The sequence below is a fragment of the Homalodisca vitripennis genome, chromosome X (assembly GCF_021130785.1).
Source record: "Homalodisca vitripennis isolate AUS2020 chromosome X, UT_GWSS_2.1, whole genome shotgun sequence".
NCBI lineage: Eukaryota > Metazoa > Arthropoda > Insecta > Hemiptera > Cicadellidae > Homalodisca > Homalodisca vitripennis.
The window spans coordinates 111,582,945-111,598,149 of NC_060215.1; the positions used below are offsets into that span (position 1 = coordinate 111,582,945).

At 31.7% G+C, this 15,205-nt stretch overlaps 1 protein-coding gene across 1 annotated transcript; it reads right to left on the reverse strand.

Annotated features, from left to right (window-relative positions):
- Positions 1 to 2,147: 2,147 nt before the first annotated feature.
- Positions 2,148 to 13,982, reverse strand: LOC124369563 (AN1-type zinc finger protein 6-like). Its single transcript, XM_046827591.1, has 3 exons — positions 13,878 to 13,982; positions 4,057 to 4,189; positions 2,148 to 2,305 (listed from the first exon to the last, which is right to left on the reverse strand). Exons 1-3 carry the CDS (start codon positions 13,980 to 13,982, stop codon positions 2,148 to 2,150), a joined length of 396 nt encoding a protein of 131 aa, XP_046683547.1.
- Positions 13,983 to 15,205: the final 1,223 nt, after the last annotated feature.

Consider the following 15,205-nt stretch of genomic DNA (forward strand, 5'->3'; position numbering starts at 1 on the left):
GTAATAACGACAATTAGGTACTTCCACAATAAAATTGAACAACGTAAAATTTAATTAATCACACAAGTGATATATAAAAATTACTACATTTTTATGGTTAATTTTAATATTTTTATATACTTAATAGATCATTGAAAATTTAATATTCAACTGTGATCCTTAGAGATTGCTTTAAATTCCGGTTAAATATTTTTTAACTTCTTAACGAAACAAGAATGGATATTGGTTGATCTAAAGCCTAGTACTGACTAGGTCGAAAGAAGAATTATTCGTATTGTTTATTATACCTCAATACATTCCATTAATTTAGAACAATATAGGTATGGAAGAAACTCCAAAGACTATTTGAGTTTTGATACTATCTTGAAATGAACAGTCAACAACATGCTATTAATGAGTATATAACTATATAAGCTTTCGCATAAGTAAATGTTCAAATAATTCCGAATAAAATCAATTACACTGCAAATGTTTTTCACTGGAAATGCATGTCCATGAATAGAAAAAATTTCACTAACTTTCACTCTAGCAAGTCTAGTTTAACAAATGAGGATACTTACCAAACATAAATAATATTTACAAAATATATTTTTTAAGACAGTTGAAAACGTAATGTACAGTAATCAAAAGTAGTAATGAACAGTGGGGAAACTGTGGCCTTTTCTTTGTCTAGCTGTGGATAGGTGAAGAATTAAACATAAAAAAACACAGGAGAATTTATTTGACATAATAACAACTTTTTTTAACATCAGCCTTTCTTTGTTACTTGTGAAAAATTAAATGCTCAACTACAAACATATTTAATACAACATATTTACATTAGGAATCAGCTCATCATGATGAATTTGGAGGAAATTAAGTAATTTTCAATAGTTATTTTCTTCTCTATCACAGAACTCTATTTAAAGCGAATGATTAAATTGAATACATCAATGTATTAATCTAAAATCTTGACTGAACATGTGACCTGTATTTGCTGAATAAACAACTCAAATACCAGTATGTCCAAACAGAATAAAAGATACTAATTTGTCTGGCACTGGCTCTGGTACATACATTTGAAATTGAGCACTCAACTTGGGCAACATTTACTCTAGTAGAAAACATTAATGATAATAAAATAGCAAAACATTTTTTCAGAGTATACAATAATGATATTCATTTCTTAAAACTGTTTCAATAATTCACATTCTAAAACTGACAATGAAATAGTAATTTAACTGTTTTGTACAAAATGTATACATGTATCGTAACATGTTTTAATGGCTCAATTAATAGATACAAAAAACATAAAATTAAATTGTAGCACGTAAAAGTTTATTATATATTAACAGATTCCTATTAACTTAATGTATATTATGTATTACACATGTACTGCATTTATTATTATTAGTTCAACATTCTTAAATTTAACAGCAGTTGTGGTTCTTCATTATAGTTCTTCAATAAAGTGTGACAATTTTACCAGGCTAACTAAGAAGGTCAAAACATGAATACTGTTGCATATAAATACATGATCCTAAAACTGAACAACTGATTTTGCTGTTACGTGTGTCATGAAAACTGAATTTGGAGACTTAGAAATATTATACATTATTGGTTTTTCTCTAAGAAAACAATTGGGCTTGGCTAAAAATCTACAACACGAATTATAATTTAAATTAACTATTAACAAAAACTACTCACACAAGTTTGTGTTCATGCTGTCCAAGTGCATGCAAACTAGATAAAGAATGAATTGGTTAATTACACACAACCACACATTTATTAAAATGTCCAAGCATGCAAACTAGATAAAAACTTAAGTGGTTATCGATGAATATTCATAAATACAAAGTTAAAGAGGTGGAAAAATAACAAAGTTATTTACACTATCAAAACAATTAAAACCTAGATAACTCATTACTACCCTAAGTTAATAAAATTTCTATAGCCTTAAATAACAGGTACATTTAGTGGCTTGTCTATGCAGACTAAAAAATGACTGTCTTTCATACTAGTCACTCACTACCTTTGCACTCAAAACTTCCAGTGCACTCGTATAAAACCTATGTTACTAAAATAACTATTTTTATAATAAAAATGTCATCGTGTATTAATTTACACTAAGATCTTTTGTCATTAAAATGTGGTGGGTCCACACAAAATCAAATACTCTTATATCTTTTTATCTTCTCACTGACAACACGTGGATTGTTGCGCCGGATCTCTTGTGCACCAAGCTCTCGGTAGTCAAACGAGCAGTCGTGCTTGTCTGAATATCGGTGGATGCCACAGTACAGGCCTCCGCAGCGACACTCGATACCTACACAAGTACAGATGTATTAGTAACAACTGGGTTATTGTGCCGGATCTCTTGTGCCCCAAGATCTCGGTAGTCAAACGAGCAGTCGTGCTTGTCTGAATATCGGTGGATGCCACAGTACAGGCCTCCGCAGCAACACTTGATGCCTACACAAGTACATATGTATTAGTAACAACTGGGTTATTGTGCCGGATCTCTTGTGCCCCAAGATCTCGGTAGTCAAACGAGCAGTCGTGCTTGTCTGAATATCGGTGGATGCCACAGTACAGGCCTCCGCAGCAACACTTGATGCCTACACAAGTACAGATGTATTAGTAACAACTGGGTTATTGTGCCGGATCTCTTGTGCCCCAAGATCTCGGTAGTCAAACGAGCAGTCGTGCTTGTCTGAATATCGGTGGATGCCACAGTACAGGCCTCCGCAGCAACACTTGATGCCTACACAAGTACAGATGTATTAGTAACAACTGGGTTATTGTGCCGGATCTCTTGTGCCCCAAGATCTCGGTAGTCAAACGAGCAGTCGTGCTTGTCTGAATATCGGTGGATGCCACAGTACAGGCCTCCGCAGCAACACTTGATGCCTACACAAGTACAGATGTATTAGTAACAACTGGGTTATTGTGCCGGATCTCTTGTGCTCCAAGATCTCGGTAGTCAAACGAGCAGTCGTGCCTGTCTGAATATCGGTGGATGCCACAGTACAGGCCTCCGCAGCAACACTTGATGCCTACACAAGTACAGATGTATTAGTAACAACTGGGTTATTGTGCCGGATCTCTTGTGCTCCAAGATCTCGGTAGTCAAACGAGCAGTCGTGCCTGTCCGAATATCGGTGGATGCCACAGTACAGGCCTCCGTAGCGACACTTGATAGCTACTCAAGTACAGATGTATTAGTAACAACACTCACTATACTGTGCTACTGTGATAAGCTCACAGTAATAATCTCATCTCATTACAACTTATTTTATATATGGTCTCTTTTCCTAACAATTTGCACACCAGAACTAGAATGTTTAAAGCCAAATTTAGTACATATCATTGTATTTATAATGTGATTTGTACTGCGCTTATTTTTCAAACAATTCTAACAAACAACTAGGAAAATATTATAAAAAACATAAAAAAATTTCAACATAATTAAGGTAGTTTGGCACTTACTGAAAATAGCTAGTTCATATGAGGAAGAAATTTGTTTATTGAACGTCATAAGTTTTAACAAAACATGGTTCAATATTAGTCATTTTCTAAAGTTGTACTTATTTTGCTATATTGCTTTAATTTTAAATACATATAAAACATTTTTCTCAAGTGGGGAGAATTGACTTACTAACCTTTATGATTGAACTGTTTGTAGCCTAATTGCAAAAATGTTTGTACCAATAAAATTTCTAAAAATGATTTCTGCAAATTGAAGACAAACTAATTACAAAATCTCGTACTATATAATAGTGTTATGGTATTGTGTATTTGAAGTTAAATATGTATTTTCTATAAGTTTTTGTGAATTTATAACTTTAATTTAAATGTTTCTGACAAAGAAAAAAAATGTATTACATTATACAACTCAAGGAAGGTTTATTTTTTGGTATTGTTATAATGATGGTTACGGATCAATATTGAATGACCACATTAAAACTTCTAACATACCATCAAATTAGGGCACATGTAAAAAATAGCTCATGGAACTCAATTATTAATGACAATGTGTGCATAGTAATGGTTTCATATTTCACAACAATGGCTCACCTGTCAGTCCAACCCTCTTGCGACACACAGCGCAGCGGTGTGTCTTCTCCTTAGAGTCCTTATAACCCTTGTTACCCTGTCCTTTGTTGAGGTACTGGCTCTCACTACTGATGCCTGCTGCTTCCCCTTCTGCCTACAAACAAAACACAGCATCATTCCACATGGTGAATTGTAAATCTTGCCCTTTCATATGTAAGGTACTAGTTCTCAGACTGTATTTGTTATTTATTCAATTGCTCCCTTTCAGTCAAAGTAGTCTTCATCATAAATCATAAGAGTGACAATGTCTGCTTGTGGATTATCAGAGTAAAAGAAGACAGGCACAGAAGAGTTCGCAAAACATTGTGTTTGGTTATTGTGAAGAACTTGTGCCACCATAATATTTCCATTGCAAGCCAATACTATGTATAACATGAGGTATATTAAAATAAATTCTTATTGCAAAACTGAAATTAAGTTCTTCACCCTGTGACTGATCAATGCATATTTTTTATCTGCAAAATTGATATTATTTTTTCAATGGGTGATTCCTAAATTGAAAGCTGAAATAAGTGTTTTTGTAATAGTGAACTAAAAATGTATAACTTTATTAATTAATAACATGAAAAACCTAACATGTGTACTTGAGATCTTAAAATTTCCTATTTGGAAAAATATAAAGTGTCCAATAATATCATATTAGTTTGCTGTATATTAAAAAAATTACATTTTCCTTGTTTTGTCATACTTAAAACCAAAGAGTTTATTGGATTGTTCTACAACTGTAACTCTGAGCAAAATGTTCAAGGGCCTCTCCATTACCCATTTCATTCATAATTTTGTAATCTTTAAAGTTTTTACTTTATCACAAATATATACATATTTTTTATGTATAGAATTCAACAAAATATCATCTGTAAATGTAAACTCTATTCAACTAGCTTGTAGCATACAAACGAAAATATAACATACATATATATTTCAGTGATACAGTTTATTTTAAACATTATTAGATGTGTAAACTTATGAAAATACCTGAATGCAGATTTTTAACTTAAGCTCTAAAACTCCCCAATCACAACTGTTTGGAGTTCATGTTTTACATTAAAACCCTGATATTTGATAAGGTGTTTTAACCATATGAATTTAATCTCAATCGGGCAATATTTACTCCTTCAAAATTAATTTTACATGAAGAAAGATATGAAAAACCTTTGTATATACAGAAGTACCACTAGAAGGACAGTCTTTCTGTATAGCACCTAAAAATGTAACTATCTTAATAATAGTATTATCCAATGTTTTACTGGAAAAATGTACATTTAAAGTTTGCATTATTAATATTTATTATTGTTTTGGCAAAACCCACCTATTAAAGGTTTGACCTGGCGCATCAAATACTAAGCTACAATAAGCATAAAGTTTTAGTTTAAGTTTAATCGGCCGACACAATAGCGATTATGTAACTTTTCTGACTATTATAATATCAGGAGTGGTGTTAAATAAGTGCATAATTAAAAATTAAAGTAATAGGATGTGTGCACATTTTAAGATTGTATGCAGATTAAGGACGCCAAGCAGCTCTCAAGTGAAAAATAGTGTACAACTAAGTATAAACTAAATTTTTAATCATAAATATGTAATTTCTTTTACTTACATTTACAATAATATCTGTTTAAAAACAGGAACATTTTGTGTACCAAAAATCCTCATGTTTTGGCTGCAGAATAATTTTGCTTGAATCAAGCAATTATTCTGTGGCATTCATATGCTCTGAATAACTGATGTTATCTGTCATTTCAGAAATATCTGATGGATTCATTCTTTGTCCGCAAGCCTTTTCGAAGACATTCTCTTTCTTCTGTCAGAAACTGATTTTCTGAAAGAAATTTAGAAACTGGTCTACAAAAAATCAGTATTTAAGTTTCAAAGCAAACACAATTAAACAACTGATATGCTAAATCAAGACAGTGAATGATGCAACATCTTAAAACTAACAAGAATGGACAAAATCTGGTGTAAAGAGAAAACAGAGTACAAACGATCAGTAAAAGGCTATTCAACTCCAAACAAAAAATGGGAAGGAAATGGGAACTTGAATTTTACACAGATAGTCAGAGTGGGGGGTTGTCACAGAAAATTGAGTGGATTAATCAAAATGATCTAGTAGTAGGCTCAGTCATGCAGAATTTACTCATCTTTGGAAGGAGAATTAGTTCAGTTAAGTAAAATAATGCCTGTACTGTTAATGACAATCCCAATGAGGTCTGATTTACCTCAGATAGTCCAATGATAGGTCTATGCTATCACACTGACATAGACAAAGCTAATAGAAGAGAGTTAGTAAGTCATCTTGAGTCTGTGTATTTTTTGGACCTTCATTCGATAATCAAGCGTTTTCACTTCACACAGCCAGGATTGCATCTAAACAATAGAGGAAATGCCAAGTTCTTTTTTTTAACTACTGATAAACTAAGTGCTATCTTTCAGTGTTAATAAAGCTAATTTATCCTTGTCTCTTTGCCCAACAGAGTAATGTATTTAGTGAATCGTCTCAATATACAGATAAGTCAGGCTCTGTAGACCATTCGTTCAATATCTTTAATGTGATGTTTTTGAATAATCAGGGGCTCAGAAATAATGTTACTGTTTTGGAAAGATTCCTGACAAATTTAAATCTACCTGTATCAGTGGTCTGCCTAACTGAACATTTATTGTTGTGAGATGAGATTTCAGTTGTACATATTCCAATGGGTTTTTCTGTGCTGCTGATTTTTCTAGAGTGAACCGAATAAAAGGTGCAACCTGTATATTCGTTAACAATAAATATAAGTTTAGAGACTGATGATAAATATATCAAAATTTAGCAAAGAAATGAACTTTGAAGCAGCAGCTATGATTTTTGATTAATGTAGAACTGTTGTGGTTTCAGTTTATCTCTCTGCTAATGATAATCCACAGCAATTTTATGTGTGCTGGAAAACTTTTTAACATTTATTGTGAACTTCACAAATTGTTATTATAGGAGGATTTTAAAAGTAAACTTTATATTACAAAAAATAGTCAAACAGCAAAAGATTTTCTTCATATTTTAAGAGAGTTTAACTTTTTCCCCCTAAACAAAAATGCAACTAGAGAAAAAAATTGTTTAAATAACGTGTATATTTTTACTCATTGTTTGAATTTTTCTTTGGTTTCCCTCTTTCTCATTCCCTCTCATTCCCCTACTCGGATCAAGATGGGATATTTGTTAAAAAAGTCTATCTATGTTGACTCAAGAGATGTACCTTGGTGTAATAATCAAAGCAAACTGATATTGCCTAAAAAGTATTTTGAACTTCTTTCCTTATTTTTGGCATTGTAGGATTGGTCATCCTTGTTAAGTAAGTGTAGCAATAAAAGTTCTGTAACACTATTTGCTAAGATATTTGATGTCATATTAAATAGTATAAATAATTTCAAGGTTGTTGCTAATCTAAATAAAAAAGAGGTGTACATAAAAAGAGATATACAGCCAGAATTAGCATACTGCTGAACTAGTCATGAAGGAAGAAAAACTACTGTTCTTGGATGGAGCAATTAAACATACAAGTAATAAAAATAATACAAATTTAAAAATTATGTTTAGTACATTAAAATGTAAATTCAAAAATACTGTAATTCAGGCTAAATGTGCTAAAGATTATAATTATATAAAAAGTAATAAAAATAAATGTAAAGCTGCTTGGGATGTGATAAAACATAATACAGCAAAAACAAACAAGAGACTTTTTGTATTGAATCTGATGTAATAAAACATTGTTTCTTAAATCTGTCAAAGATATAAAAAGGAAAGTTGAAGTTCCCAGCTCAGATTTTACCTCTCATAACTTTATGGTACGAATATTATTAATAATACAGTTAATTTGAAATTGACCATAGTAACACCAAATGATATTATAAATGCTGTCAAGGGAATGAGAAATCCTGATAGTCTTGATGTTTAAAGTATGTCAAACAATTTACTGAAAAGTATTATTGTTGGTATGGCTGAACATTTGACAGTGTCTATAAATCTGCTTCAGAATGGTATTTTCCCCCAAGCAACTAAAAATCTCAAGAGTATGTCCAATTTTCAAAAGTGGTCCTAAGGATAAACCTCAAAGCTACAGACCAGTCTATAATTCCTGTTTTAGGTTAACTAATTGAAATATTGGTTTACTAGGTAATTACATCTTTTTGGGAACATTTTAACCTTTTAAATCCTTTACAGTATGGTTTTAGAAAGGACAAATCAACTGTTAATGCCTTGGATCAGCTTGTTAGATATGTACATTCAGCTTTTTAGGAATTGCATCACTTAATTAAAATGTTATGGATTTTCAGGATTGAATCTAAATTTCCTTGAGTCATATCTCATTAATCATAGACAATCAATGGTAAATGTCAATGGCAGGAGGTCGGAGGAAACTACTGTGGAGTGGTGCGTTCCACAAGGCTCCTCCATTTTGGATCCCCCACTTTTTTAATCTATATAAATGATCTACCTTTGTTTATTAATTTGAAAACCTTTTTATATGCAGATGATACAACTTTCTCTAACGTCAGTAAAAACTGTAATGATCTTGAATTTTTGGCAAATGATACATAACAAAAATGCCATAAATTTGTTTCTTGCAAATGGGTTGTTGCTTAATAAGGGCAAAACTAAATGATTAAATGTTAGGTACAATTTGAATTCATTGGATGCTGGTTTCTCAAACATAAGTTCTTGGGTATTAATATAGACAAAAATTTGACATAGGACATTGACTATGTACCGATTGTAATAAATAATAATTCTGGGGTGACTGGATTACCGGTGGAAGGAGTAGGCCCAGATGAATGATAAGGGCTGGACTGTACAAAAGAGGCTGCTATCGGCGAGGCGCGCATCGCAGATGGCAGTGTTCGATAACGAAATTAAGAGGTAGGTGAGGTACCTCCGTCTCAGTTAATCGGAAGTGATTGTAACGAGTAGATTAAATAGTGCTTAGAGTAAATCTTTTTGCTAATCGTCATCGAACCTGCGGGTATGTGAACCTTTTAACTGGAGTCCAGTCAATATACATTCTTAGTTATTTTGGAATAATTTTGGGAAATAAATATTGTAAAAATTAAATTTAATGGGAATTTTAGGAACTTGCCTTTTGATCTGTGCAATATAAAACTTGTTGGTGCAGTGTGCACATGTATATAACATTTTATGTAAAAATACTAAAAGAGTTTTGTGGTTGTTACAGATGCTTCCAGCAATATTTTTTGATTTATTAAATCTCTAACACTGAAGAATTTTTAAGTGTGTAACACTGAAGAATAATTTTTTAAAGTAAAGTATAAAGAAAATTAGTAACAAAATAAAAATTGAATTTTGAAGATAAATTAAAGTGAAGAATTGCCAGATCAGATTAGAGTGTGAATGTTTGAATTTTGAAAATTGAATAAAAGACAAGCTGTAAGAACTTTGTACATTTTTGGGAGTGAAGAATATATTACAAGTTTGAATTTAAAAGTCATCAAGAAGTTTTTATTTCAATTTTAATTTCAGTTATTATTTTTAAGACGAAGTTTTATTTTAGTTTAAACTTTATTTATTTCAGAAGATTTACTTTTATTTTTAAACCTTCGCAAAAGTTTATTTTAAATTTCAAAGGTAAACCCCTCATGTGGCAGTAAAACGGTACAACTACTAAATAAAAAACTGTCACGAGTTATGTATCTCTTGAGTAGACTGAACGATAAAATACCAGTAAATTATATTACAGCTCCATATTTTGCCTTCTTACAATCCATTTTTAAATATGGATTAGTACTGTACGAAAACTGCTCTTATTTTAGAAATATAAAATCTTTCTACAAAATATTAAAATATTAGTATATTACAAAGGGCTACACTAATAATGATAGTTTTCAAAGTTTTGACCCTCAGAGGAAAGAGGGGAGGGGTGTAACTGAAAATTTTCAAATAGAACTTAGTCTGGTAACACGTCATTTAACAGGTCTTGGTTAGTCAATAAAAAATACACTTTAAGAGTTGAAATCGGACTACTCTAAGAAATAGAGAAGCCCCAAACGTAACTGAGCATTATTGTGATTCATAACTTAGAGACTAATACCTAATTTAACCAAAATTATCTGGAAAATTGGAGATAATATTGTTGTATTAGGAAGGGAGTAGTTGGGAAAATTAATACCCTGTTGTTTATCTGATTCTTAATTTGCAATGCTTTTATCCAATCAGTTTCCCAAAATTCCTAACAGTTCGCTTGAAAGGTCTGACTTGTTTAGTTACTAAGTACTGAGTTCCTTCCTACTGAGTTAAGTTGTAGTTATTAATTCAGAGTATGACGTAGGTACGCTATTATTAGGATAACACCCAAACTTTAATGTGTAATTCAGTAACCTCTCTGTTCTAGAATGAATCAAGATAGATATATAAACAGCTGAGCATTGTTGGACAGCTGAGTATATGTATTACTGCATACATGTTCTCAGAGATAATTTTGAACACTTAATTTGAGTTATGAAAGTGATCATCTCTTAATTAATTTAGTATGTACTAAAAATATTCTGTATTCATTATTCTTAACAGTTTTATTTTTATAAGTTTTAAAAGTAAACGGTAAAATGTAATAAATGAGTTGAAATGTATCTTTTTCAATCGTCCTCTGTGGTTAAACAATTGTTCTTGACTTGTAGCATTTCCCTTTATATTCTGAAAGATTACTTTTCAACATTATACGTTTGGGGCTGCCATTTCATTTAGAGTGGACCTATTTCAATTCTTTAAGCGCATTTTTTATTGACTAACCAAGACCTTTAAATAATGGTATGTTACAAGATTATAAAAGCTATTTGAAAATGTTTAGTTACACCCTTTTCATTACTAGTGTAACCCTTTGTAACTAGTAAGAGTGCTGTAAACAGATTTGACATAACTAAAATAATAAACAAGTTAAGGGAGGGGTGCAACTTACTGTTCAAACCTATACGTTTGTAGCTGCCATTCCTTGTAGAGTGGTGCAATTGCAATTCTGTAAGTGTATTTTTTAATGAATAACCAAGGACTTTAAAATTATACGTTACAAGACTATAAGTACTATTTGAAAATTTGAGTCCACCCCTCAGTCCACTAAAGGTCAAAAGTTTGAAAGCTATCACTATTAGTGTAGCCCTTTGTAGCTAGTAAGATTCTTACAAATAGATTTAATATTTCTAAAATAACCAAAAAGTTAAGAGGGGGTGCAACTTATTTCCAATAAAACTGTATATACAGAGTGTCCCATGAAGAGTTTTGAACATTTGATTTTATATTACTTGCCCGTTTATGCACCGAACATTTTTAAACTCTACACAATTAATAAAGTGGGTTTTAAAAATATTCTGTGAAATCTAAAGCTGCCTAACAATTATAGAAACAAAATGGTTACAATATTGAAAATGTTACTATTTTGCCTCCTGTAAAAATTCATTTCTTGAAATACCTGATTAGATTACTACTTTGCAATTTTAAAGAACAGCTGTTTGATTGAAGAATATTGCTTATACCATAAAAACATAACCTAGACCCCTCCATTACAGTTTTACTGGTATTAAAGTTCGAGAAATGGCTTTTAATGTTAAACAAAAAGTTAAGTGTTGTGCATGGGCTTTTGGTTTTGGCAACATTACAGAAGTAATTAGACAGTTTCAGGTTGCTTACCCAGGAGTTGAACCACTTAGTAATCCAACAATAACATATTGGAAAAATTTTTTGTTAGGAACTGGAAGTGTCGTAAAAAAGTACTCTAGAGGATCAAATGAAGAAATAGAAGTACTAGTACGCACATCAATGCTCCGCTCTCTAGATAAAACAAAATCACTAAGGAAGGTTGAACTTGAAAATGGATTTCCATAGTCTTCAGTATAGAGAATAATTTAAGAAAAACAAGATAAAATTTTAGAAAAGCCACCTATTCCAGAATCTTCTTGAAGATGATTTGGACGGGAGAGTGGAATTGAGTTTCATGAGCTAGATCCTAATTGGCATACTCAAATTGCTTTTTTCAGACAAGTCCACTGTCTACCGCAATGGTCCTGTAAATAGGCATAATTGTAATTATTAAAACATTGGTAATCTACACATTCTTGAACAGACTCTACTCAAATCAAAAGGAATGACTGATTGGGCAGCTTTCAGTTGTAATGGGGTGCTATCTTGTGACATTTCAGCCAGTACAATGACTGGGAATAGGTATGAACAGGTTTTAAATAAACGAGTCTTGCTTGACTCATTTGACAGTTCCAGAAATGGATCAACCAATCTTCCAAAAAGATGGTGCTCCTTCTCATTTCGCAAATCCTGTCAAGCGATTACTAAATGACAACATAGTCGTGGAAGTGATTTTTAGATTGGCCATCAGATCCTCAGATTTAACTGTGTGATTTATTTCTATGGGTTTACTTAAAGGAACAAGTTTACTAGTAGCCTCAATAATGATGAGGAATTAAAACAATCAATTGAAGAGGAACTTCTCCGGATACCGCAGAATTTGTAAGAGCTTACAATTCATTTGTTAAGCGCTGTTATCAGTGTGTCACTGTGGATGGATTACAGTTCGAGTGGTTGTGGACTGTAATAATTGTAGGTTTTTTAATAGGATATGTTCTAATTTTCTGGTTGAAATAAACCATTTTTTTCTCTAGAATATGACAATAAATAATTTTACAAAACCAAAAATACAGTTTTTTACTGTTTTAAAAGTATAGTTGTAAATAAATATATTTTTTCAACGCCACCATATCCTCTATATACATATAGATATATATATATATATATATAATATATATATATATATATATATATATATATAGAGGTTTAACGTTTGATCTTATATTACTTGCTACTTTATGTACTGAACAATTACAAACTCTACACAATTCAATAAATATATTTTAAAAATATCAGCTCTCTAGCAATTGTTGAAACATATATATATATATATATATATATATATATAAAACATATATATATGATTTAGTTATCCTATTTACATAAAAATCCAAATTTACTTAAATTTTAAAATTAAATTCATAGCTATAACACACGTGATAAAGAAATCCGGAAATTGGATAATGTCTATTAATTAAAACCGTTATCAGAAATTTTTTTGTAGTTTTGTTGAAAGCCTAATTGAATTGTGAATTGTAAAAACCCCATAAGTAACAAAAAGTAAACTTTCGGTAAACTACAAAAAACTATTTAAATAGTTTATTAAATTTTTAATACAATTGAATTCTTGTGTGTTTAGTACATGTAAAAAGACATATGTATCACATATTTTTTTTTAATTTAACACCAAAAGCATCTCTGTAATGGTATAATTAACTATGTTGCACTTATGGGGTTTTTTCAACAAATCACTATTTAACATATTTTTTATGCTGAATTGGTGGGTTAAACAACATTTTACTGTAATTTAAGTTGAAAACAGTTTATTTACTAAATACTATGTTACATAAGTGATACTAGATATAGACATAAATCATATTTTTACAGAATATTTTTTTCAAGTTTTCATTCTGCATCATTATCATCTCTTTCTTCATTATTCAGGTCTGTAGTTGGCCATGTATACATTTCTTCATACCACCATTTCTTTTCATCGGAAATATACTGGAAGATCTTTTGTAGATCGTTCCATCTTCTTTTTGTTTATGGGCACTCGGTCGTTGTAGGCCGCTGTGGATGGGATAATAATATCTTGAGAAGAACATCTAACGGGTAGACGTATAGTGAAAACTTCATGAGGAATAAATCCCCCAATAAATTCATTACACAGTACCTTCCCTTTCTTTTCTTTTGTGTGCAGAAAGTGGCTGAACTTGGAGATCTTAAAATGAACCTTGTCATGTTTTGACACATTGCGTCCATAAGAGCGGTCAGACATACATAATTGCTTGTAGTAAGCTTGCTACCAATTTTTGAAATCGAGTACATTTTCTTTTTCAACCAAGTTTACTGTAAACAATGGGGAAAAGTTTACAATAATTTCGGTTAGTTCCCTTATTAGTGTATATTCTATCAACTCTTTTCTTCCTTCTCTCTCTTTTTATTGTACCGAGTGCTCGGTCACAAGGCAAAAATAATGTGAATAAGGCAAAATAAGTGTGAAATAAGGCAAAAATACTAGTGCTTGTAATGAAGCAGAGAGAGCTCTTAACTTAATTGACAATGCTGTGAAAAAGTACAGTAGCACTAAAATAATCTTAGTTGACTTGCCATCTAGATATGATCTTAAGAATTGGTCTTGCGTAAACAAAGAATTAAGAAAAACTAATTACGCTTTAGAAACTTTAAGTAAAAGATATCCTAATGTTACTCTGGTAAAGGCTAGTGAAGCTGATAGAAGTTTGTACACTAGGCATGGAATGCATCTTAATGATAGTGGGAAGAAATGGCTCGCTGGGAGGATTTGTGATGTGCTAATTAAGAGAACAGAGCCAAAAGTGACTATAACGCAGAGCACCCCTACCAGCCAGGTACCTGTGATACTGTCACCTTCAGTTAGAAGAGAAAGCCCCAGCAACACAGAACAACAGATGCTGTGCACATACACTGATTCCAACATTGATGCCCAGGTTATTGGAAGATCCAGGCTTTCCACATCGGAGGACAAGGAGACTGAGACATCTCCGTTAAACTGCACCCTGTCACATCTAATCACACCAACATAGAGAAACCGATCCATCAAACAACTGACCTAAAACCTTCTAGTCTACTTATAGCCCATCTAAATGTTCAGTGCATTAAAAACAAAATAAATTCCTTAGATTTCTTTCTTAAAAAATCGGATTGTGAAATTCTTTGTTTAAATGAACATTGGTGTACACAGGCTGAATTAAGCATATATCTGCCCGAAGACTTTCAACTAGCAAGTAGCTACTGCAGGACTATACCTTATGGTGGAGTGGCTGTTTTGGTTAAAAACTCACTTAAATATGCGTATGAAGTTGTTACAGTTGACTCTCTATGTCAGCCTAAACATTTTGAAGCAGCTATGATAGCTCTTCCTGAAATTAAACTAATAGTAGTGTCAGTGTATCGAACTCCTGATGCAAATATAGATTTGTTCACAGAAAAAGTTGCAAACCTTTTGGACATAATTGAAAT

What these genes read in the sequence shown, in the direction of transcription:
- LOC124369563 (XM_046827591.1), bottom strand. Translation starts at nt 13,982, where the DNA reads ATGTCTGACCGCTCTTATGGACGCAATGTGTCAAAACATGACAAGGTT. An exon ending in CAAAAGAAAAGAAAGGGAAG is followed by an intron (nt 4,190 to 13,877) that starts GTACTGTGTAAT and finishes TTTTGTTTGTAG; the next exon opens with GCAGAAGGGGAAGCAGCAGG. An exon ending in CAAGAGGGTTGGACTGACAG is followed by an intron (nt 2,306 to 4,056) that starts GTGAGCCATTGT and finishes GTACTTGTGTAG; the next exon opens with GTATCGAGTGTCGCTGCGGA.